Source organism: Mus musculus, chromosome 12 (genome assembly GCF_000001635.26).
Source record: "Mus musculus strain C57BL/6J chromosome 12, GRCm38.p6 C57BL/6J".
Lineage (NCBI taxonomy): Eukaryota > Metazoa > Chordata > Mammalia > Rodentia > Muridae > Mus > Mus musculus.
The window spans coordinates 78,661,380-78,686,243 of record NC_000078.6 but is presented as its reverse complement, the minus strand read 5'-3'; the positions used below and the strand labels follow the sequence as shown (position 1 = coordinate 78,686,243).

General features: G+C 39.5%; 1 protein-coding gene across 23 annotated transcripts in view; it reads right to left on the bottom strand.

Moving 5' to 3' along the window:
* Positions 1-1,471: 1,471 nt before the first annotated feature.
* Positions 1,472-24,864, bottom strand: part of Gphn (gephyrin) — a 467,448-nt gene continuing 444,055 nt past the window's right edge. For 19 of the 23 annotated variants that reach the window (XM_006515899.4, XM_017315079.2, XM_006515903.4 and 16 more), the window contains 5 exons: positions 21,680-21,753; positions 16,356-16,420; positions 5,850-5,953; positions 3,430-3,526; positions 1,480-2,466 (listed from right to left, as the gene is read on the bottom strand). In XM_006515899.4, coding sequence (XP_006515962.1) covers positions 2,333-2,466; positions 3,430-3,526; positions 5,850-5,953; positions 16,356-16,420; positions 21,680-21,753 — 474 coding nt within the window. In that variant the 3' untranslated portion in view covers positions 1,480-2,332. Of the gene's footprint in view, positions 2,467-3,429; positions 3,527-5,849; positions 5,954-16,355; positions 16,421-21,679; positions 21,754-24,864 lie in introns of all 23 variants that reach the window. The other 4 variants (XM_006515901.4, NM_145965.2, NM_172952.3 and 1 more) reach the window with 1 other exon arrangement.

The window sequence follows — 24,864 nt, the reverse complement described above, 5'->3', positions numbered from 1 at the left end:
TTAAGGGTCTCAGTTTTTGTCCCTAGAATAAATCCAGATGCCTTCACTTGGCATTCAAGAACTTTACAGTCTGAGTCTTAAAGATGTTACCCCCACCCCCACTCTGGTGAGGTCTCATATCAACCTGTTTCCATAGTTCAGTGGACTCTGGGGCCATGGCTGCAAGTTTGAACCTTGTTGTTTTTCTGTGCTAGCTATGTGACTATGAACACATTTCTGCCCTTGTTTATCTGTAGTCGTTTCCTGTGAAAGTAAGCAGGAAGTGTGTTGAACTATGCCTGGCATACAGTAAGTGCTTATGGGCTGTTTCACTGTACACATTTACTAAGGCTAGACATGTGGACCTCCATATGCCATAAATTCTATGGACTGCAGGCTATGAGTGAGCTCTGGAGCTATTTAGCCCTTTAGGTCTGTATGATGGCATTTGTCACAGTTAGCAGACTCTTGCATGCATTATGAAAGATACAAATATAGTTCCTTGAACAGCTTTTGTTTATTCCCTGTTGGAGTACAGCTACAGCTGCTTCATTTTGTTTCTGGGAGTATTGGTAGCATGGCATATTTTGTACCCACACACATAGTAGGTGCTTATTTCTTACATGAACATAAAGAACTATGTATTTTCATCAGCTCTATTAACTCATCTTTTCTTCAGCTGTAAACACAGAAGAAAAACAATAGAACATTTAACTTTAACCCTGATAATAGCAATTGTCATTAAAGTACAAGGTTTTCCTTGCCTTTGATATTGTGATCTGTTACTTTGTTTTTTAGTCTGATTTACTAAGCATACTCTACAGAAAATAGTGTCTTTCTGTTAACATGGTTTGAAAAATATCTCCATGTTTTTATTAAAAGAGATATCTCAAAGTGTACTTTTAAAGGGCAACACAAAACCTCCACATTTCTATTTTTTTCAAACATTATTTAATAAATTTCTAATGCCAGCTGTGGTGGAACACCCCTTCAATTTCATCACGTGGATGGTGGAGGCAGGTGAATCTTGTTCCAGGGCAACCAGGGAGAATCTGCCTGAAGAAACCAAACCAAACCAAACCAAACCAAACCAAACCAAACCAAACCAAACCAAACCAGGCACTCATCTGACATTATCTGATCTATAACTTATTTTTTCCTTTACTTCAAAGAACTATTCATATCCAAAGTTGATAACTAAGAGAAGAATTTTTTCCTAAACAATAAATCATCTTTCCTCTAGCTATGCTTACTGTTTATGCAGCCATCACCAGTAAAGCCAGAAGATGGGCAGTTCTCTTACTTACTAACAGACTCCAATACTTTTCTTTTCCCTAAAGACCTAAAATACAATGTTGTATCAGACCATAATTTCAATCTCTCATACTGTGAAACCTTGTTAGGGTATTTTAAGTATTCTCTTACCTAGGCAGACTTCTGTCAGGATGGAGCAACATTCTTCTCTTTCTAAATAACAAGGCCGCACAATACATTTTTAAATAATGATCAAGGATTTTTTTTTTATTCATTAAGTTTCATTATCATTACAGAAAATGTTATGGTACAGAGTTGTTTAACATTATTTTGTTTTTGCTCTTGATTTCCACATGAATGCTGGTAACACTAATATCTGTACAAGATCAGTCTTTGATTTTATTTTTGTTCTGTACAATTTTAAATGTGTTGGTTAAAAAGGCTGTCAGCACTTAAGGAAGCATTTCCCCCAGTTTGTTTGTTCAAATAAAAGGTATCCAGTTACTGCCTGCCAGTACTGTGCCTGAGGCTGCTAGGGTGAGTCCTTCCCTGGGTGCTCAGCAGGGAAGGTTCTAGTGGCAGGATGGGGCCTCCGCGCAGTCTCCTCTTTTGGCATGGTGCACATAAACACGAGATACATGATAAAGAACAAGCAAAAGCTCTCTGTAAAGCAGTTATGAAGCATACTAAGAAGGGAAATCCAAGTGTTGCCTACACTAGTATAAAGAAGCAGACAGCCTTGATTAAGAGCATAAGTAGTTGTATTTAAAGATGAGAAAAACACAAGTTCTGCAGGCACCTACCGCTGTCTACTAAAAGCTATCGCTATCAGACCTAGCATTGAACACACAAAGCAATTTGCAAGAAAGGAAAATTTTGCTTTGATATAATCAGAATAGAGTTGTCTGTTGAGATTTATTCTTAGGTGTTTTTTTTTTCTTTAAAAGGTATTTAAATTTCATTTGAAATATAGTTCAAGATGTTGACTATACAGATCAACTTTTATCCAGATCAGAAAAACTAGCTGTGCCGTTGCATATTACAGGATACAGTCAATGATATGTGGACATGCATCAAAACTTTCTCCTGTTGGTCACCATCATAGCCGTCCAATGACCATGACATCTACCACCTCGCCTTTGTGAAGTTCCACGTACTGCTCTGTCTTTGGAGGTAGCATCAATAATCCATTGGCACTGCGCATGCTCATCAGACGGCTGCTCATCTGATTACCTGGAATGAAATACGCTCATTACTGCAGCACAGTCACCAGGAAGTGTACATGTGGCCAGGCCAGCAAATGGAAGTGCAGGGCTCCAAGACGGAGGGAGAGAGATGCTCTATCTCTTTAGTACCTTTTCCAGGTGAAATTTATGTCCTAGATCCTCCACTTCATCAAAACTTTAAAAACAAATGCTATAGATTTAAAAAGAATTAAATAGGGTTTTATAGCATCATACAAAATGCCACAGAAATTCTCACGTCAGGGTGAATTTACATTTATAAAAATAAAGCCTTTTATAAACTTAAGGACAGCAATAATAGTAGCTACCATTTAGGTGCCAGACAAACTACAAGTCACTTTATAAACTCTCTTATTTAACTCTTACAGGATGCAAAAGATCTGAGGCACACCGGCCAGCTTGTACAGGGCAAGGCTCATGAATTGGATCACTGTTGATATTTGCAGTTTATACAGAAGCTTCTATTAAAAGGTAACAGTTTTTGTGGAGTTCAATCAAAACTGGAGCAAACTAGAAAAGTTGGGGATAAAGGTTTAATTAATATGGAGAGCTCTTTTTTCAGAGCTAGAACTCTGAAATATCAACACAGGCTTCTCTGTCCTTAAGATTTACCAGCACCTAGAATATAGTAGAGTCTAAAAAGATTATATTATAAATTCTGCTTTCTCCTCACATTTCAGGATAACACATACTATGCTCTCCTTTTGTACCCAGCCATCATGTTCAAAGGGCTGCTTGAATTAATAGGTCAAAATATACTTTATTTCATATTTCAAATGTTTATCTAGAAAATATGGCTCAGTGAAATAAGTAAACATTGCTTAAGAATAATTTATTTCACCAAACCTTTCAAAAAGAGAAGTAAACAATTACTCATTTGGTTACCACCAGGGAAAAGACTGACACAGCTGGAACTGTGGTCCCCAGTGGTGTGCAGGTGTGAACGACTGACCTGTACTCTGGGCCCAGGGCAGTGGTTCTTGGTGATGCCAAGTCAGTATACACCGGTGGTATTCTGGGCGAGGGTCCAGTTTTACATCACACGATAACTACAGTATGAAGAGGGAAAGAGATGTGAATTGGTCCCCTGATCAATTCTCAGAACTACAGAAAATAGAGTGAGCATAGGTAATATCCTTGTCATTCTACTATCTCTGTCATTTCCACCTTATTTTTAATACAGGAAGTCCAGGGGCTGGTTGCTATGGTAAAAAAGAATGTTAAGAAGCCAGTGTTTATTCTGGAGGAAAGGACAGATGAAAAAGTCCCTTGTTACGTGTTGTAAGGACCCTGACCTATAAGACAGGAAACTGACGCAATATCTTCACACTGAAAGGAGGTAGCTCTCACAAGCACATTCCATCTCCATCCACCCAGCAATATTCATAGCAGATTTAATGTACGCTGGGCATTACTCAGCTCTCTATCTACAGAATGATTTTCAATAGGCTTTTTTTTGTATCGCTTATATTTTCTTTGCTGGAAGCATAGTTTCCCAGTGCTCCTAAATTATTTTGCACTTCTCTCTTAATTTATTTGTGTGTTTGTTCCCCAGTACTAAATTTCAGTAGCCACGTACATGGCTGTTACGTAGCCAGTTTTAAGGAGGTGGATGTTAAAATGAGAAATAAACGTAGTGTTGGATAAGTCATGGTGCTCTTAGAACCATGTGGATATTTTCCCCTGCTTCCTCAGTTTAGCAAGTGTGAATATAATGAATTATCCATTACTGGGTTTGCTGTATAAATCTGACTGTTCAAACTTTGACTTTTTGATCGGATCATAGTTTTTCATTCATGGCTGGCCTTCCTATCCTCCTTTCTTCTTTCCTCCCTCTCCCTCCATCTCTGTTTCTTACCTTGTTAAACATTCCAGGTATTATCTTCTTGTGATTACTCAAAGAAAGGTCTTTCTGGGGGAGGGGTGATCGACACAGGACACTATGCCCAGGTAGTTGAATTTAAGTGATATTTTAGGGAAACAAGATGGTCTTATCTTCTTTCATCCACAAATCTCCAGTAATAAAAGTATCAATGTTATTCCTGTTGACAGCCTAGTGTTTCAGAAACATTTTTTAATTTCTGTGTATGTGTCCATCTGCACATGCAAGTGCCACAGCATACATGTTTGTGTGAGGTGGCTGGTCAAAGGACAACTTCCAGGAAGTCATGTGGTCCCAGGGTCTCAGGTTGTCAGGCTTGCAGCAAATGCCTTTACCTGCCAAGCTATCCTGCCAGCTGTCTTATATGTTTTTATATTATGTGTCTTGAGTAACATTTTATTATTTCCTCTTCTATGTTTTATATTCCTTTGTTCAACTAATCATAGAATTGTGTCACTTTAAAAGTTACTTTTAAAGTATTGAGAATTACCTTGGTTCTGTAGTATATGATGTCAATAAATTCATTCACAAATACTACAGAATTGTCTGATTATCTGGGTAGCAAGTTAGACTAGTAGTGCTGGTAGAGAAAGGCTCTCTAACTTCCACGTGACTTGCTGCAGTACTTGGCTCCTGTTTGACCAGTGCTGTTTAAACAGTATGTCTATCTTTTCCTCCTGAAGTGCCTGATTCTTTTGGTCCTTTGACTGCCCTTTCTAAATTTTTTTTTTTTTTTTTTTTTGGTTTTTTGAGACAGGGTTTCTCTGTGTAGCCCTGGCTGTCCTGGAACTCACTCTGTAGACCAGGTTGGCCTCGAACTCAGAGATCCACCTGCCTTTGCCTCCCGAGTGCTGGGATCAAAGGTGTGCACCACCATGCCCAGCTCCCCTTTCTGAATTTTTTGAAAAGCAATTGCATAAAAGCAGGCAGGCCAACTTCTGTCCTCTATGAACTTCCCAGGGAAAATGATCTCTCACCTCTTATTCCATACAGGTCTATCTAATGAGTGGAGTCAGCTAATTTCTGTTTGCTGGTTTGTTCCCACTAGAAGAACCCACTAGAAGTTTGAAGCCTTGTTCTCTGGATTCTTTTAAGTATGTTTAAACCTTAAAATATTTCATTTATTTTTATGTGTGTTTTGCCTGTGTATGTCTGTATGCCATGTGTATACCCTGTCTGAGGAGACGATCAGAAGAGGGTATCATACTCCCTGGGACACAGTTACAGACAGTTGTGAGCTGTTGTGTGGGTGCTGGGAATCAAATCTATGTCCTCTGGAAGAACAGCCAGTAATTTTTTGACTTCTGAGATATTTCTCCTTATGTTGGAGGAAAATAAAAGTGAATTTCCCTTTCTAGTTTCTACTACAAAGGAGAGAATATTAATACATTTATGATAAAAACAAATCTAAAATCCTAGGTATTTATTTTTGCCAATTGGCAGTTGTTATCAGGCTTCAGTTTTGGTTTATGGTCATTAGGAGACATTACCCTGGCTTTGATGATGGTTGGCCGAGGATCCAAGATACCCTGCATCTTTCTCAGTGCAGGTACAACAAAGAGGTTGCAGGTGACCACAGCTGATACAGGATTCCCTGAAAGTCAACCAAGTAGTTATTTATATTATACCACATAAAAATTTGTCAGATAATTATATCTGCTTATACATTCAGGCATGATAGAAGTGATTGACAGTAAGTCTACTTCTGAGTCACTCTGAATCCAACAGAATGATACAGCAGACTAGCTGGGTGGTATGCACCTTTAATCCCAGGACTCAGGAGGCAGAGGCAGGGAATCTCTTGAGTCCAAGGCCAGCCTGATCTACAGAATGAGTTCCAGGTCAGTCAGGGCTACACAGTGACACCTTGTCTCAAAACCAAACCAAACCAAACCAAACCACCACAACAAAAAAAGACAGAATAGAGGTCCAGTTAACCATATCACATGCTACAGAGGATATGAACTGAACCTTTTGGTCATCCATGGAAATATAAAAAGATCTGATACTCAACTTTTAATACAATTTCTGCTATCCTGAGTGCCTTGCACTAGAAGCCATTGCCAACTAATACTCTCTCTCTCTCTGTGTCTGTGTGTGTGTATGTGTGTGTGTGTGTTATGGGTGAAGTGGACTGGTAGACACTGAACCCTGGACTGCCTGCATGTGAACATGTGCAGCACATACTTTTTGTTTGTTTGTTTGTTTTTGGAGACAGGGTTTCTCTGTGTAGCCCTGGCTGTCCTGGAACTCACTTTGTAGACCAGGCTGGCCTCAAACTCAGAAATCCGCCTGCCTCTGCCTCCCAAGTGCTGGGATTAAAGGCGTGAGCCACCACCGCCTGGCAAAATGTGTAGCCCAGGCTGGCCTCGAACTTGTGATCCTCCTGCCTCTGCCTCCTTCAGCAAATCCTACCATCGTGCACCACCACAACCGGCGCATACACTCTTATACTGGGTATCAATCCTTTTTTTTTTTTTTTTCTTCTGTTTTTTTCAGACATGGCTTCTTTGTCCTGGAACTCACTCTGTAGACCCACTATGCTAGCCTGGAACTCACTGAGATCCATCTACCTAAGTCTCCTGAGTGCTGGGATTAAAGACTTGTGCCACCATTACCTAACCAACTCCGGCTTAAATTAAATATTTTTAATGTATCTTGCTATTTTTAAAACAATTCTACTATAGAAAGATGGTATTAATAAAAGAAAATATAGACAAGAAACTCGATAATCATCCAGACACATCTTTACATTTTAAAAATGGCATCAAATAACTCAACTTGTAAAGACTTGAAGATGAAAAAGATTATGGTAGGAACTTTGACTTCCTCAATTCCCACAAGGAAGCTCTAGCACTCAGTGTATCTGAAGCACAGGGCTCTGATGACTCAGAGTCAGTGAGGACATAAGATTGGGCCCTAATGAGGTAGAACTGGTGTCCTTATAAACAGAAGAGTCACCAGCAGTATGCTTGTCAGAGACAAGGCCATGGGACTCAGAAGGCAGGAAGAGGCACCAGAGAGCAGCACTGCTGCCACCTTAGAACTCTGAGGAAATAATTCTGGGGTGCACGTATGGCAGCTGGATCAGACTGTGACAAATACCAAGTTCTTTAAAGTTATCTGAAGAATATCAGAAATTTATCATTCCTCTCCAGGAGAAATAAGCCTGGGTGTGCCTTGTATTTCAAAGGGAAGGAGGGTAGCTATGAAAAACAATAAAAGGGCTACAAAAAAGAGATATTTGTTGTTTGTGTGGTGTCCTTAGGTAAAGATCAAGCTGTACTCGAGCTGGGCAACTGTGATAACCCCCAAACTTTGTTTTATTTTAGTATCAGGCTGTCCTTGCATTTAAGACAAACTCAGCCTCCCAAGTGCTGGTATTATAGTTGTGCACCACCAACCCTATTAGTCTAACTAAACACATTCACAGAACTTCATTGTTTTCTTTAGCAAGTTCTAAAATGCCAATTCTGTTGAATTCTGTTATACGGTGGCATGTGATGATGTGTGTTGCTATGGTAATGGGGAACGCACTGTCTTAGTTTAGGTTCCCTTTCATCGAATGCCGCTAATAGATAAAACCACACCTTCATTTCTCTTGTACCAGTAGCTAAGAGATTTTTATCATCTATTGGCACATTTACACTCTACAGAAGAGTGGGATGGTTTATGACATTTTCATACATGTTTGATTATACTCTCCTGATCACTGCTCTCTTCTCTCTCTCCCCATTCCTGCTGTTTCCTTCTTCTTTAATGTCTAGATTTAATTCTAGATTATGCATACAGAGAAAATATATTATATATATATATATATATCTCCTCTCATAATCTGGCTTATTTTAGTTATCATAGTGATATCTGACTTTATTGAGCTTTCGAAAAATGAAAATTTATTCTTTGTGTTCAAATATCATTCCATTGTACAATATATGTCACGTTTTCTCTGCCAGCTCATTTGCTGATGAACTTCAAGACTGAGTCCATAACTTGGCTCCCATGAATCGTGTTTTTATAGTGAATATGGTTGTAAAGGAGCTCTGTTTCATGCTGACTTAGATTCTGGGTTATATGCTATTTTTATTTTTCCATCTCTCTCTTTCAGAACCTCCACACTGATTTTTTACTGTAGCCGGGCTAACTTATATCTTTGATTACATTTGTTTTTTACTTTCTTGGTGACAGCCATTCTGACTGGGATGAATGGATTATCAATGCCGTCTTCCTTCCTTCCTTCCAGAGACAGGGTTTCTTTGTGATTCCCTGGCTGTCTTGGAAATCACTCTGTAGACCAGGATGGCCTCAAACTCACAAAGATTTGCCTGCCTCTGCCTCCCAAGTGCTGGCATTAAAGGCATGAGCCACCACTGCTAGGCTCAATGCAATTTTTTTTTTCATTTCTCTGATGGCTGGGTATGTTGAACATTTTTTCCCCCTATTTACCTTCTTTTGAGAATTGTCTGTGCAATTCATTTGCCCATTTGCTGACTGGATTATTTTGGCATTTTGAGTTATTTACATATCAGTTCCCTGTCAGATGCTACTCTGTTGTTTCTTTTGCTGTCTTCTTGCCTTTTAATTCCATGCAAACCCGTATATCAATTCATGCTATTATTTCCTGTGTTGTAGGCATCCTAGTCATAAAGTCATTTCCCATGCCTGTATCTTGAATTGTTTCCCATAGCAGTTTTAAAGTTTTAGGTCTTCCATTAAGGCTTCTGATCTGTTTTGTACTGACATTTGTGCCGGAATCTACATTCTACATATAGATATCCAGTTTTTCAGAACCATTTGTTGAAGAGGCCCTTCTTCCTCCAACTTATGTTTTTGGGACCGTTTGTCACAATTTAGTTGACTGTAGGGCTGGGGAGACAGCTCAGTGGTTAAGAGCATGTACTTCTCTTTCAGAGGACTGAAGTTTGGTTCCTAGCACCCACACCAGAAAGCTCACAGTAGTCTGTAACTCCAGCTCCAGCAGATCAGACACCTCTGGTCTCTGACAGCTGCATTCACAGTGCCCATATCCATATGCACACACACTTGTTTACACATAATTTAAAGTAATAGAATAAATCAATTGGCTGTAGCTCTATGTACTCTTGAGTCCTCTATGTTATTCTATTGTTCTATGTATCTAGGCTCTTTTTGTCTTGTTCTTTTTATGTAGAGTGTATGTGTGTATAAATGTATGCTTGTATATTTGGGGGAACACATATGTACATTAATAAGTGTGTGTGTAGGCCTGAGATTGTTACCAGGAACCTTCTTTAGTAAATTTTCCACTGGTTTCTTAACCAAAGCCTGTGGCTGGTCTCAACAGCCAGCATGCTCTAGTGATCTCATCTGTCTTATGAGGCTGGAATTACAGGTGAGCTGCACATCTACTAGGCAGTTATTGTGTTTTAGGGATCTGAACTCTGGTTTTGATTATGTGGTAAGTGCTTAAACTGCCAAGCCATCTTCCTAGCCCTGCGTGTCTGTCTTTGATGCCAGGATGATGGCATTACTATGGCTCTGTATTGTAATTTGAAATCATGTATAATGTGATATCTCCAACCTTGCTCTTTTGGCTTAGGATTGCTTTGGGTATTTGAAGTTTCTATTTCCATTTAAACTTTAGGACACCCCCCTCTCCTCATATTCTGTGAAGAATGTCATTGGAATTCAATGAAAATTGCATTTACTATGTAGGTCACTTTCAGTAACATGGGGATTTTCTCTGTCAATCAATGAACATGGGCTGTTTTTCCACCTTCTAATGTTTTCAATTTCCTTCTTCAGTGCTCCAAAGTTTTCATTGTGGAGGTCTTTCATTGTCCTAGCTATGCTTAATTCCTAGGTGTGTGTGTGTGATCTTTGGAAGCAAGTGTGAATGTATTTTTTTCTTCTGATTTCTTTCTCAGCATATTCATTAAAGTACATAGTAAGTATAGATATTTGTATCCTACTTTGCTGAATTTACCAGGGTCAAGAGTTTTCAAGTGGAGCCCTTAGGGTGTTTAAGTATAGGGACATTTTCATCTACAAACCAGGTTAATTTGATTCCCTTATTTCCAATTTGTATCACTTTTCTTTCTTTCTCCTGCCTCTGCTCTGGCTAAAACTTCCAAGCAGTATGATGAATAAGAGTGGATACCTTGTCTCATTCTGGAGTTAAGAGCATACTTTAGCTTTAATCCACTTCGTAGAATGTTGACTATAGACTTGTCATATATTGACATATTTTTCTTCTTCCTAATCTCATGGCTTTTCTCATACTAGCTTTGTTAAAGGCCTTTTCTATAACTATTTAAACAGTCACTATAATGCAAGTTTTCACACTGTTTCTTAGTGATCCTCTGGATTTCACCAGCATCTATATATCTGGTTTTATCCACCTCTTCTGGCCTGTGAAGGCACCTGAAAACATACGTAACATACACACACAGCCTCAGTGATGGAAGATAAGCCTAACCCTCGAGAGACTTGAGGCCCCAGGGAGTGGGGAGGTCTAGTGGGGTGGAGTGGGGACATCCTCTTGTAGGCAGGGGGGAGGGGGAATGGGAAAAGGAACTGTGGGAGGGTGGACTGGGAGGGACTGGACTGTAAAAAAATAAAATTATGAAATGATTGTAAAATTGCTATAATTCTTTAGTTTTATAATTAAAAATTACATTTCTTTATTTAATCAGTGTGTGAGAGCACATGTGCACCCATGTTCTGATGTGCACATGGAGGTCAGAGGACAAGTTGGAGGAGTTGGTTCTCTCCAGCTAACATGTAGGTCTGGGGGATTGAAGTCAGGTTGTCATGGCTGGCAGCAGGTACCTTTATCTGCTGAGCCATCTCACCAGCTATAATATTTTAAAAATGAATTGTTCCATAGAATAAATATAATCGGACAGATTAATAATTAGTAAAATGTGATTGTTTCTGATTGGTAGTTGTGATAATAAATAACATTTCTTTATCCTTATCTATATTTTCTAAGTTTTTATAAAGAAGTTTTAAATTTTAACTTAATTTATGAGAGAGAAAGAAAGTATGTATGAGTGTGTGTATGTGCGTACGTGCATGCATTCACTCATGTACCAGTGTGCCATAATACACACATTAAGGTCACAGGACAACTTGTCGGAATTGTCTCTCTTTCTCTCTCTTGAGTTGATTGTCATGCTTTGTTGCAGGTGCCTTAATGCACTAAGCCGTTTTGCCAGCCCCAATTTCCAATTTTTTTACTTACTGCACATGTAATTTTAAAAAGTTAAAAAATTAGAATATGTAAAACTATAAAATTGGCTATAACTTGTTAAGACTGGTGAAGAACTGTGGGGAGCAGGTGTGGCGGCAGTCCCAAAAGTGCCAGGCACTGCAGCTAAGTCTTATGACTTGCACCTGACTTCCTCATATAAGCCACAAACATCTTGAGAGCTGCACAGGTGTACCAGGATACTGGTGAATCCATTTTGATGGAGATATGCCCCTGCTGCCCTGATTAGCTGAAGCTGTGTGCCTGGTGAGGTGGCGTGGCCTGCTGTGCGTGGATGTGAACTGAGAGTATATAAGAGTGAGAGGCCCGGGTTAGAGGGAGGATTATTATTCGAGAGAGGATTACTATTAGGGGGGAGATATAAAAACAAGGGAGATATAAACAAGGGAGATATAAACAAGAAGAAACAGGACTGAATAAACGTGTGCAGAAGGATCCTGTAGCAGCGTCGTTCTTCCCGGTCGTGAGAACGCGTGTAAGAGTTGGTGCCGAAACCCGGGACAAGAAACATCTTCAGGCAAGAGCGAAGACCCCCTGCTACAGGGAGGATTCAGAACTGCATAACGGGGAAGAAGGGGTTAATAAAGGTTCCCGTAAAACAGACTGTTGAGAAGGATCCGGCGTGGATTCAGAACTCTTCAGCTGGGGAACGGTACTGATGAAGAGAAAGAAGAAAGATGAAGACTGAATAAACTGCTGTTAGAAGGACTGGTGGTCGCATCGTTCTTGCTGGTCGAGAGCGGGCGCGACAATTGGTGGCCCGTACGGGGAACCGACTCCCCCACTGAGTTCAGAACTTTCAGCAGTTAGTGGTTGCCGGCAGGGTAAGTTCACGGTGAGTGAAACTTGCAACCCCAGGAGTTTGGGAAGGACCTCGGATAAAATAGAGGCGAATATAAAGTTGCCAGGAAGCAGGCTTTGGGACAAGTTAAGGTTCCTGGTTTTGGGACAAGTTAAGGTTCCCGGTTTGGGGACAAGTTAAGGAACTATGATAACCTCAGTGTAGTGATCAATAGATCCTCGCTGTGTAGTTATGCTTTTTTCTCCCATTGACCCTTTGTGGGTAGGTCTGATAGTTTTGGTCTTGTTTGTTCTGATATATGGACTCTGTTACTGTTTGTGTGTAGAGGCAGTCAAGACAGGTCAGAAAATCCTTACAGAGCAACAAGAAAGTATGTCGGAAGAGGAGAAGGGCTTAAAAAGAAAAAGGAAAAAGAAAGGAGACACAGTGTTATCAGGTGGACAGAAAGGACAAAATAAAAGAGCCGAGGCGGAGGAGGAAGGCGAATTAGCTTCTGTGCCTCCTCCCTATGCCTCCTCAGCAGTGAAAACTTGACTCTCGTATTGACTCCCCAGATGGACACACAGGTGATTGAGGTTGTGGTCTCATCACCACGAGGTATTGTGTCCATCTCCCCTGGGATCGACAGGATCAGGTGTTGACGTGGGCGAGAGGGTCTGTTTGTGTGTTTCCACAGGACCAGATGGAACCTCTTTGGGTGCCGGAGAGATTGGTGAGACACTGCAAGAATGAGGCTCCTGATCCAGTTGCCCCTGTGGATGTGGTGGATGATCCCACAAGCACAAAGGATGGAGCCGAGATGAGAGATCCTTTCGGTATTCCAGAAGCCAATACCAGCTCGACATGACATTCAAATTTTTCCACGCTTTTTGATCCCTGAATTCCCCTTAAAGAGATAGCCCCTCTGGCTATCTATCCCTTGCTTCAGAGAAGATGAGCAGGGATGAGAGCCCTGGGATGTATGCTTGTTATAGTGTGTGTGTGTTTTGTGTTTGGCACATGTGTTAGGTGCAGAGTGTGCGGCCCGCACTTTCGCCATGGTAGCGTAGGCTTTTGCTGCAGTGGAGGCGGGACAATCTCCTCAGATTCGGTTTGCCGCTCTAAAAGAAATTATGCTGCGTTATGCCGTGGGGTGCGAGGCTAAGCACTGCACAGAGGATAGCTTGCTGTTGGCATCCTGTGGAAGGCACGTCTGATTGCATGAAGGTTCAGTGTCCTAGTTCCCTTCCCCCAGGAAAAACGACACAGGAGCTGGCCAAGACCTCTCTGGGTGATGAGCCTAAGGGATGGTTTTGTGTAGGGCCCCTATGCTTGCACACTGGGGATCAGACCTCTACCTTCACCCATGAGGCTTGCTTGCAGCAATTAAGATCTGGCCATAGATTAATCAACATCCTGGCCTTTTGATGCACCTGCCACAAGCAAAACACAATCTCCCCAGGTGTGGCTTGGCATGATAGAGAGGTAGTCAGTGATAAGACTCCCTGGGCATGTCACCAACCTAAGACAGGGATCAAACCAATGCTGTTTGTCACCCAAGGACGGGTAAGGGGCATGGCTGCGGGGGGCTATCTACAGACATTCTCTCTGCCAAAAAAGAAAAAAGGGGGAATTGTGGGGAGCAGGTGTGGCGGCAGTCCCAAAAGTGCCAGGCACTGCAGCTAAGTCTTATGACTTGCACCTGACTTCCTCATATAAGCCACAAACATCTTGAGAGCTGCACAGGTGTACCAGGATACTGGTGAATCCATTTTGATGGAGATATGCCCCTGCTGCCCTGATTAGCTGAAGCTGTGTGCCTGGTGAGGTGGCGTGGCCTGCTGTGCGTGGATGTGAACTGAGAGTATATAAGAGTGAGAGGCCCGGGTTAGAGGGAGGATTATTATTCGAGAGAGGATTACTATTAGGGGGGAGATATAAAAACAAGGGAGATATAAACAAGGGAGATATAAACAAGAAGAAACAGGACTGAATAAACGTGTGCAGAAGGATCCTGTAGCAGCGTCGTTCTTCCCGGTCGTGAGAACGCGTGTAAGAAAGAACTTTAAGTATATAGCCTTTAGTAAAGCATAAATGTACTCTAGAAACTGAAAATCCTTTTAAGTGGAGCACCTTTCCTATGTGTAGGACTGACGGTCAGGCTCAATGGACGGTGTTTCAAATAAAATCAGTGATTTGAAGAAGGCTTTTAATATTGTAGTGTGAGGAGCGGGTGTGGCAGCAGTCCCAAGATGGAGCTCGAGACTGTAGCCAAGTCTTATGACTTGCACCTGACTTCCTCATACACCTGAAAATAAGCCATGACCATCGTGAGAACTGCGCAGGTTCACCATGATGCAAGATCGGACCATATGACGAGTGATGATTCTGGACTGCTGTTACGTGGACTGGACTGGTGGGGCGTGGTTGAGAGGATATATAAGGGATTGCGATTGGGGGTTGTTGTTGTTTTTTCTTGGAGAGGTTGATTTCTGGAGAGATTCCTGCATGCTGTTGAAAGGTTCCTGAATAAACTGCTTTGTGAAGAACGTAGTGTTGTTGCTCTTTTCTGTTGGTCGGAATAGGAAGCGACATTGTAGTTTCTATGAATATTTATATTTCATCAGAAATGGGTTCCAGCATAATAATCTTTGTTCTATTATCACTGATGGTCTAATCTGTATGTTAAATCACACCTATGGAACAAGAAGTCTCTTTTGCTAGGTAAAATGAAGCTAGAAGAGTTGTTTATTTTTTCATACAATGGATTTCAGAGTCTCAGAGGGAATACTAAAGGTCCTAGGCTTAGTTGTATGCCACAGATACATCTTGAGGTTGCTTTACTTTTCATGTCGTCTTATTGTCTATATGACACAAGTCTATTTTCATGCTTATGGATAGTGTTTAAAATGTTAAGACTTAAAGTTCTTCTGCCTGCTTCTTTTTTTAATAGTTTTATTTTGAGATTTACTGAATATATAAAAAAAATCTCTGAAACCCATGAGATTTGTGAGTCTGAAAGGATAAGTACTTACTTTTCTGTAGGGATTGGTGTTAACAAAATAGGGACTTGAGAATTATTACTGGATTTTATTTTTTTAGACTAAGTCTTACTTTTTATAGGTAAGGCTGGCTTGGGATTTTAAAATAAATAATAATATTGGTGAGTAATTAATTTTTCTGGTCTTTGAAGCGATAGTGATTTCCCTGCTTCAGCCTCTGCAGTTTTGGAACTATAGGCACAATTAAAGGATACTTTTAAAATTACAAAGTAGCAAATAGATACATAAAGTTCTAAATCACTTCACAGTTTATCAAGATTCATAAAGACTTAAGATGCATGGCTGAAAGTAATAAAAGCAGAATTAATAAATTCTTGGGAACTGGGCCACCTTGGTTTTGCTCTGTCTGAACATGAGTTTCTGTTCACGTGGGAATTAGGTGGTGATGCTGATATCACACTGGTGTTATGTAGTCACTGGTTGAGATGTACCTGTCCTCTGGCCCTAACCATCTTAAATTTTTTAATACCAGAAATATTGTTGTAAGTGTTTGCATTAAGACAATGTCTCATTATGTAGCCCAGGCTAGCCTTATTCCATGATGACCCTGCCTCAGCCACCTAAGTGCTAGAATTACAGATATGCACTGGCACACCTTATAATATGTGATCTGGTATTTGAATGATTGACTGTACTTCCTGTTGTGAGATCTCACTAGATTTCCCACTTATATTTTGTTAACACCTGAGGGTAAGGACTGTGCCCTGGAAGAGTATTCTGGTTTGACTAGGTGTCAGTCCATTTTATAGGTGAAGCAGAGAAACTAAGCGATTTGCCAATTAGTAAGGCCATTCAGATTATAAATCAAGTGATGCTGATTAGAAGTTGGCTATATGAGAAGTCCAAAATTTTTTGGGTCATTTTTCTAGAAAAAGGAGAAAATAATTTTGATGATCCTTACCTGGTAGTGCAAAAATAATTTTTCTTACACCATCAATATCCAAAGTTGCAAATGTTGTTGGCAAGCTAGAAACAAAAAAAGAGTGTTCTTGTTTGTGATTGCTAAGTAACAGAAGAGGTAACTTTGAGTGCTCTAGTTTTCTTGCTGAATGATTCACTTACCATATAAAATACTCTTGCGTGGACTCGTCTTTAAACCTTCCTACTTGTAAATCAACTGCTTTAGTAACATCTGCTTTCAAGTATCCAAACTTTCTAATTTTCTGTACCTTACTTATTTATTTTTTGTCAGTGCCACAGGAACATGTTCTATATCCTTTTACTCAGTGATATTTATAGTATTTTTGTTGGAGATTTAAAACTCTCCTCTTATTATCAGGAATAATCTTATTATACTACCTGATAATTCATATCTAAATGCCTTTGTTCAAGATGAATATCTCTGATCTTAATTATTTTTAAAAGATTTATTTTTATTTTATGTGTATGAGTATTTTCCTGCATGTGTGCATGTGTACCACGTACATGCAGTGACTGAGGAGGTCAGAGGGATGCATGGGATCCTCTGGAATCTAAGTTATGGATGGCTGTGAGGAACCATGTGGGTGTAGCCACCTGAGTCCCCTGCAAGAGCAGCCAGTGCTCTTAACTAAAGGGGCATCTCTCCAGCCCCTTACCTTCTAAAAACAACCCTCAGCAATATCCATAAAAAACCCTTACACTTATCAAATATGCTTTTGAACTAGATAAATCAAATTCTATGGCTAGAACAAAGTTAAAGCAACCTTTTCCAAATATCCGACATAAACTTCCATGGGACATTTAAGAGGGCTGCGTGATAAGGGTAGGTAGTTGAGGACAGTGATTTTTTTTTCCTGTTGTCACATAGAATTTGGCTGTAAACTTTATATATGAATCAAATTTAGGTGATGCAAACTTCTCAGGGAGCACTAAAACTTCCCGAGAGGCAAAATTTAATTATTTTATGCACTAAATTATGGTTTTATTTTGAAGGGCCATTTTTGCATGTTGATCTTTAATTTTGTTAAACTTATTTACTGTGGGAGTGTGTGTTACAACTTATGTATGGAAGTCAAAGAACCACTTGTAGGAGTCCATTTTTCCATATGGGGGAATCAAACTTAGGTTATTAGTCTTGACAGCAAGTGCCTTTCCCTGCTGATCCATCTCACTGGCTTCTTGGGTTGATCTTTAAAAAAAGACCTTTCAGCTGGGCAGTCAGTGGTGGCACATGCCTTTAATCCCAGCACTCTGGAGGCAGAGGCAGGCCTATCTCTGAGGCAAACAAAGCAAGTTCCAGGACAGCCAAGGCTACACAGAAAAACCTTATCTTATAAAAACCAAAACCAACCAACCAACAAAACCAGACCATTCACTCATTACTGTTTACTATGATATAACAACAGTAGCATTTTGGATGACTTTTAGCTACATTATTCTGATATAATACAGTGATGTCAGATTGCAATCATAAAGACACTGGTTGCTTTATAAAGTGTAACTTCAAGTTGCTATCTATATAGTTGCTTCTCACTTCTGTTCTTCCATATGTGCAGAGTGATATCAACAACAATAATAGTATCTATTATTATTTAAGAGACATTTATGTATCCCACTCATTATTTCATTTAAGTTTCACAGCAGTAGCAAAAGATGAAACTTGCCATAGTATCTCATAGATGAAAAAATTGAAACTCAGAGATATTAAAAAGTCAATCTCACTTAGCTACTAAGATTATGTAAAAATAAAGATTTTGAACCAAAGTCATTTTAACTTTAAGGTTCATGTTAGGTAAAGTCAGCATGGTATAGTCTATAATAGAGTTAGTACTTGGACTTTGGGGCCTCTTTTTTTTTTTTTTTTTTTTAAGTCCCTAGTGCTTTGCTGTGTAGTAGAGCAAGATTAGATTATGTGTAGGCAACTGAGCAATGATTATTACTGTTTGACAAAAATAAGATCCCAGATGCATTCTTGAGAACAGCTACATTGCTATGGCAGATCCGTATAATGCGTTGCTAAGTACCCTTTCCTTTATATTTTTAAGATTCATATTCTCTCTCTCTCTCCCTCCCTCTCTCCCCATCCTTCCTTCCTTCCTTCCTTCCTTCCTTCCTTCCTTCCTTCCTCCCTCCCTCCCTCCCTCCCTCCCTCCCTCCCTCCCTTCCTTCCTTCCTCCCTCCCTTCCTTCCTGTCTGCCTCCTATCCATGTTTGACATGGTACTGGGATCCCAACTAGATCGCCATGCTCGTGCTGTGAGGCTTTACTGACTAAGCCATCTCCAGTTGCCTGAGTATCTTTTTCTTTAAAATTAAAGACAATTATAATTGGAGTGTGCTGTATGTGGAAAGGGAAAAGCTAACTTATTTGCTTTTCTGTTTTCTTTTTGTTCCAACAGTGAGTAGAACAAATAACCTACAAGCTCTTATATTAAGATAAGTATAATATTCTAGCCAGTTAAGGGAAGATCACTTAAATTTCTAAGCCACTCTTTTGTGGCAAATTATTTCATGGATAATTGTATTTAAAGTCAATATCAAGTATACGGGCACTTTAAATTTTCTTTTAAACCCGAAAGAGGTAATTTCTCCAAAGGTGCAAACTCAAAAAAGATCTATTTACAACAGAATATTTTATACTCAGGCATTACTATTATAAGTATCTTGTTGCTGGAAGTGTGTTAGTCTGGAAAGCCATTTTCTTAGAATTCAACACATACTGCTTATTCTGAAATCAGAATTAACAGCATTTAGACATTGATTCTGGTCCCAAAGTGAAAGGATTTTAAGGGAGAAAGAGAAATACGTGTAAATGAAGCACTCCCTAAGCTGAGAGTGGGAAACTAGGACCCGAGGATACAAACATCGCCACCACAAGCTCTGCTTAATTCTCCACAGCTGGAAACAAGTAATATCAGCATCTTTCCCACAAAGGGAAAAAACAAATCTATGTTTGAGAGGAGAAATACAGTGACATGCTTTGGGGATGTCTTCTGTGCTCTGACCAAATCACCTCTGTTCAAAAGCACTGGGGAAATGCTCAGTATATAACATTAGCATATGACAGGCCGTTATTTAGTTATTTTGTGCTTGTCTATGTAAATGATGTGAAGTCAGAGGACTCTGCAGGACTCAGGCTCTTTCTCTTTCCTTCTACCATACTGGTTCTGGAGATTGAACTCTGGTCATCAGGCTTGATTACTCACAAAGCTGTCTCCATGGCCCAAAAGTTTTTTTTTTTTAATTTTTAATATATTTTTTGGATTTTTCCAAGCAGGGTTTCTCTGTGTAGTCTGGCTGTCTTAGAACTCTGTCAGTATACCAGGCTGGCCTTGAACTTGGATATCCATCTGCTTCTGCCTCCTGTGTGTTGGGAGCAAAGGTGTGGGCTATTATCACCTGGCCCAAAATGCTATTCTTAATAGAATGATCCAAATCCCATAGTTTCAAAAACAAAAGGGTTTTTCCTGCAATTGGGGCACACATTAGGGCATACAGACATATATTGCCAAGGATCTTATGAAATTGAGGAGAACACCATAGGGTTAATTTTTTAAAGATTTATATTATGTAAATGAGTGTTTTGCTTGCATTTATGTCTGTGCACCATGTGCATGCCTTGTGCTTGCATAGGCCAGAAGAGAGTGTGGGATTCTCCTGGAACCAGGGTTGCAGATGGTTGTGAACACCATGTAGGCATTGGGAACTGAATGCAGGTCCTCTGCAAGAACAGCTTGTGTTGTTAATGGCTGAGCCATTCTTCTAGGTCCTTTAGGGATAATCTTAGCTTTGTACTAAATAAGGCTAAATTATGAGGGTAAAACCTCATCCTTGCCCTAGAACTGAAACCCAGTACTAACAAACCTTAGTGACTTTAGGCTGGTATTTATTTATTGGTTTTTTGAGACAGAGTTTCTCTGTATAGCCCTGGCTGTCCTTGAACTCAGAATCCACCTGCCTCTACCTCCCAAGTGCTGGGATTAAAGGCGTGTGCCACCACTGCCGGCTAGGCTGGTATTTAACTTACAATGATGCTAAGCTCCCATGCCACGTTTTCTCACAGTTCATATGAGCCCCTATCAGAGAATAACTGTGAATTAAAGCAGGGTTACTGTTTCCTGGGACATGTGCTAAAACACTCTCACACACACTGAGGCATGAATAGGTGCTTAGATTTACTTAGTGCCAGGATCTAAGATGGTAGCTTTATTGCCTGAAGACTATGTTTGCTTTATTAATACAACTATTGGGTATTTTCGAGGATTAACCATTATAGGACCTTCTCCCACCAGTTCTTTCTAGTTTTAGGAAATGTGAAAATCTTGTATGGTTATTTCACTTTCTTCTTGGATAGAATGGGAAGCAATGTTAAACACCATTATGAAGTATTTATGTGAAGAAAGAAAGCAACTGAGTCTGAATCTAAGTTATACGGGTAACAGATAGAGAAACATGTTCAATACAGCCCAAGGAAGCAATCATTCTATCTACTAGATATGTCATAGTGATCTATTTTCTCCAACAAGTCAATGGCAAAAATAAAAAACAAAAGAAAACAAAACAAAAAACACACCAAGATAACCACCACCACTACCACCCCTGGACCCCAAATCTAATAACAAAAGATTCAGGGAGAAATAAACATTTAATAGAGATTTAATTACTAAGAGCAACAAATGGACTTTACTTGAATCACAAATTAGAATGATTATAAAACAAAAAGCTTTTTTTTCTTGACATTTTAGATATTAGATAATAATACAAAACATTATTTATTTTCTTTGAAAAGACTATATTATTGTACTTATGAAAGATAATGTTCTTGTTCTTATGACCTATCAAAATGACATGTCTAAAACTAGCTTTAAAACATCCTAGCCACCTTTCCCCCAAAATGAGATTGGGAATTGGTGAAGCAAATACAAACGCATGCTGGTAGTTACTGATTTCAGTAATGGACATGTGGTTGGGCTCAGTGTTTTTCTACTTCCCTATATATTTGAGAATTTTCATGCTAAACTATTTTAAGAAAGAATGAAGGTATGGGGAGAAAAAGAGGGAAGGGCACTGAACATGGTAATTACAAAGGAAACAAAGTTAGAAAATGTCTTTGCTTTGTTTCTATCAAACTCATTGATTCATAAGATGAAATCTTATTTCAAACTGGAACTGCACATATGAAAAGTATTCTAGTAGTAAAATATTTTCTTTATTAAAATAAGAAACCCATAATAAAAAGAATTTAAGACTTGATTAGTTAAAGCAATCCAAATAACCTAATATAGTAGATAAAAGTATTTTCATACCCTGGCTTCATAAAAACTCTGCCAAAATGGATCTGAGCATGAAGATCAATGTCCAGCACCTGCTTGAGATAGTCCTGCAAATATTAAAAACAGTCATTTTATTTTCAAACATTTTTGTATCAGACTTTTAACACATTAATGACAATAAAATTGATTTATGATCAAAAAGATCATCTTTGTTATTTTAATGATGTGCTAATCTCAACTATTCATTCTTCACTCACTCTCTTACTCATTTAATAATTACTTTTGGGGTGCTCTGTATATGTAGAGGCTCAAGGGGATATAACCCAAACAAAAGAGACAATTTCCCTGATTTTCTAGAAAGCACATTGTAGAGGCAGAGGCAGTGCCGTAATACCTGTAATCCAGGCACCTAAGAGAAGGACATAGGAGAATCACAAGTTCAAGACCAGCCTGTGCTAAATAGTAACACTTTTTCTTAAAAATAAAAGCATAAAGAAAATTTTAGTCTAGTAGAGGAAACCAGATAATAACTAGAAAAACAATAGTAATGTTTTAATTGATGAGTTTTTGTCCCTGAGATAAAATTTTATGACCAAGAAAGGCCATTAAATAAGCCTCTAAAAGTTATGGCTGGCATGGCACAGTTACAATAGTGGTACAAATGTTATAGGGTAACAAGTTGCTCTCTGATTAAAATGATTTAAGCCATGTCCTATGAGGAAACACACTCCTGCTACTGTAAATCTGGCCAACAACCCCATGGTTGGGGACCTTATAGGTCCCAGGGTGAACCTACTATTATCATTCTGCTAAATGAACACTGTATTAAACTACTCTCTAACTTCATATTCCCCATAGAATAGTGCCATATCAGGCCTCGTTCGAGGAATTTCTTTGTTCAGTGAACAGAGGTTAACACAGAAACTGTTAAAAGCTGGTCAGAGTGCAGAGAAGATGTGTAACTGGAGTGCTCAGCAGCAAATGGACTGTCTATATCACACCCCTTCCTCAGGCTCAGGGACCACTGCAAAAGTAGCAGTACTAAAGATCCTAAAGTAGCAGTACTAAAGATCCTAAAGTAGCAGTACTAAAGATCCTAAAGTAGCAGTACTAAAGATCCTAAAGTAGCAGTACTAAAGATCCTAAAGTAGCAATACTAAAGATCCTAAAGTAGCAGTACTAAAGATCCTAAAGTAGCAGTACTAAAGATCCTAAAGTAGCAGTACTAAAGATCCTAAAGTAGCAGTACTAAAGATCCTAAAGTAGCAGTACTAAAGATCCTAAAGTAGCAGTACTAAAGATCCTAAAGTAGCAGTACTAAAGATCCTAAAGTAGCAGTACTAAAGATCCTAAAGTAGCAGTACTAAAGATCCTAAAGTAGCAGTACTAAAGATCCTAAGAGCCAGAGTCAGGATGGACAGAGTGATACTGTCTTCTGCTCATGTCAGGACTGACACACTCATGAACTCAGCTGTCATGGTAGCCTAAATAAGACCTCAACTCATATGATCAAGCCAGTCAACATTTTATCACAGAATGGGAATGGATTTATGAGCCTGCCCCTAACTGAAGAACTATGGACAACTGATGGTTTCTGGAGGAGGTTGAGTCAGCCTCTGGTAGGTTAACCACATTCCAGCAATGCCCTCATCTCTGCAGGACTGAGGTCCTTTGAGACATGTCAGACAAACTAAATTCCTGTCTTCTTTTCCTCCTTTCTTTTTTCATGGGGATGGGGCATGTTTAAAAAGAAAAGAAAAGAAAAGAAAAAAAGACAGGGTTTCTCTGTGTAGCCCTGGCTATCCTAGAATTTGATGTGTAGACCAGGCTGGCCTTGAGTTCACAGCTATCTGCCTGCCTGTTTACAGAGTACTGGGATAAAAGGCAGGTGCAACCACCCAGCTGCAATTCATTTTCTAATACTTGAGCATATTTTGATTTTCTAGACTAGGCTTCTTCCTTACCTTCGTTTTTCAAAGGATTATTTTTCTGGATATAAGTTCTGTATTGGCAGTAAAATTCCTGAACTTTGAAAGTGCTATTTTATTGTTTTCTGGGTTCTCTCATTTATGTTGAAATGATTTCTGTTAGTTTTGTCTTTCCTTTTGAGGTGGAGTGCTTTGGTGAGATTGGTTGTTGTTAAGGATTTTCAGTACTTTGGCCAGGATTACCCAGGTATGGTTTCTTTGTAGCTCCTGGAAATCTCTGGCTTGTCTTTTGTTAGTTTTGAAAATTCTTTGTCAGGGCTGGGGAGAAAGTTCAGGCAGTAAACGGATTGCTATACAAACTTGAGGAGCTGAGTTTGTATTCTCCTCTCCCACATAGAAAAGTGAGGCTCTACTGTACGTACTTGCAATTCTAGCTCTGAGGAGGCAGAGACAGGAAGAACCTTGGAGCTGGCCAGTAAACCTAGTTAGCCTGGTAAGCTCCAGGTTCAGTGTGGTAACTTATCTAAAACACACACACACACCCACACACACCACACACACACACACACACACACACACACACACACGTACCACACACACACACACCACACACACCACACACACACACACACACACACACACACCACACACACACACACACACACACACACACACACCACACACACACACACACACACACACACACACACCACACACACACACCACACACACACACACACCACACACACACACACACACACACCACACACACACACACACACCACACACACACACACACACACCACACACACACACACACACATACCACACACACACACACACACACCACACACACACACACACACACACACACACACACACACACACTTATGCTCATGTTTTTTTCTTGAACTTTATTTATATATGCTAAGACTTTATCATATTTGTTTTATCTGCTTCCATATTTTCTATTGTTTTTTTAAACTCAGATTTCAATTTCTAAAGTTCTTATTTTTGTTACTTTTTTGGAAATATGTAGCAGTTTTTAGAGATTCATTTGAGTAATATAAAAATCAGCTTCACTTCTGGGGTTCTTTCATGAAAATGTCTTCTCTCAATTTTAAGTCATTTTGCTAGAAAGCTCTGGGTAATGATATATTCCAACAGAAAAAAATGTTTTCTTTTAGTGACCTGCAGAAGCATTGCCCTTCTTCAAGACTGAGGTATTTTCAAGATGACCATCCTCCATGAAAAACTTTGAATTCTTTCCTTTCTTTTTTGAGACAGGAT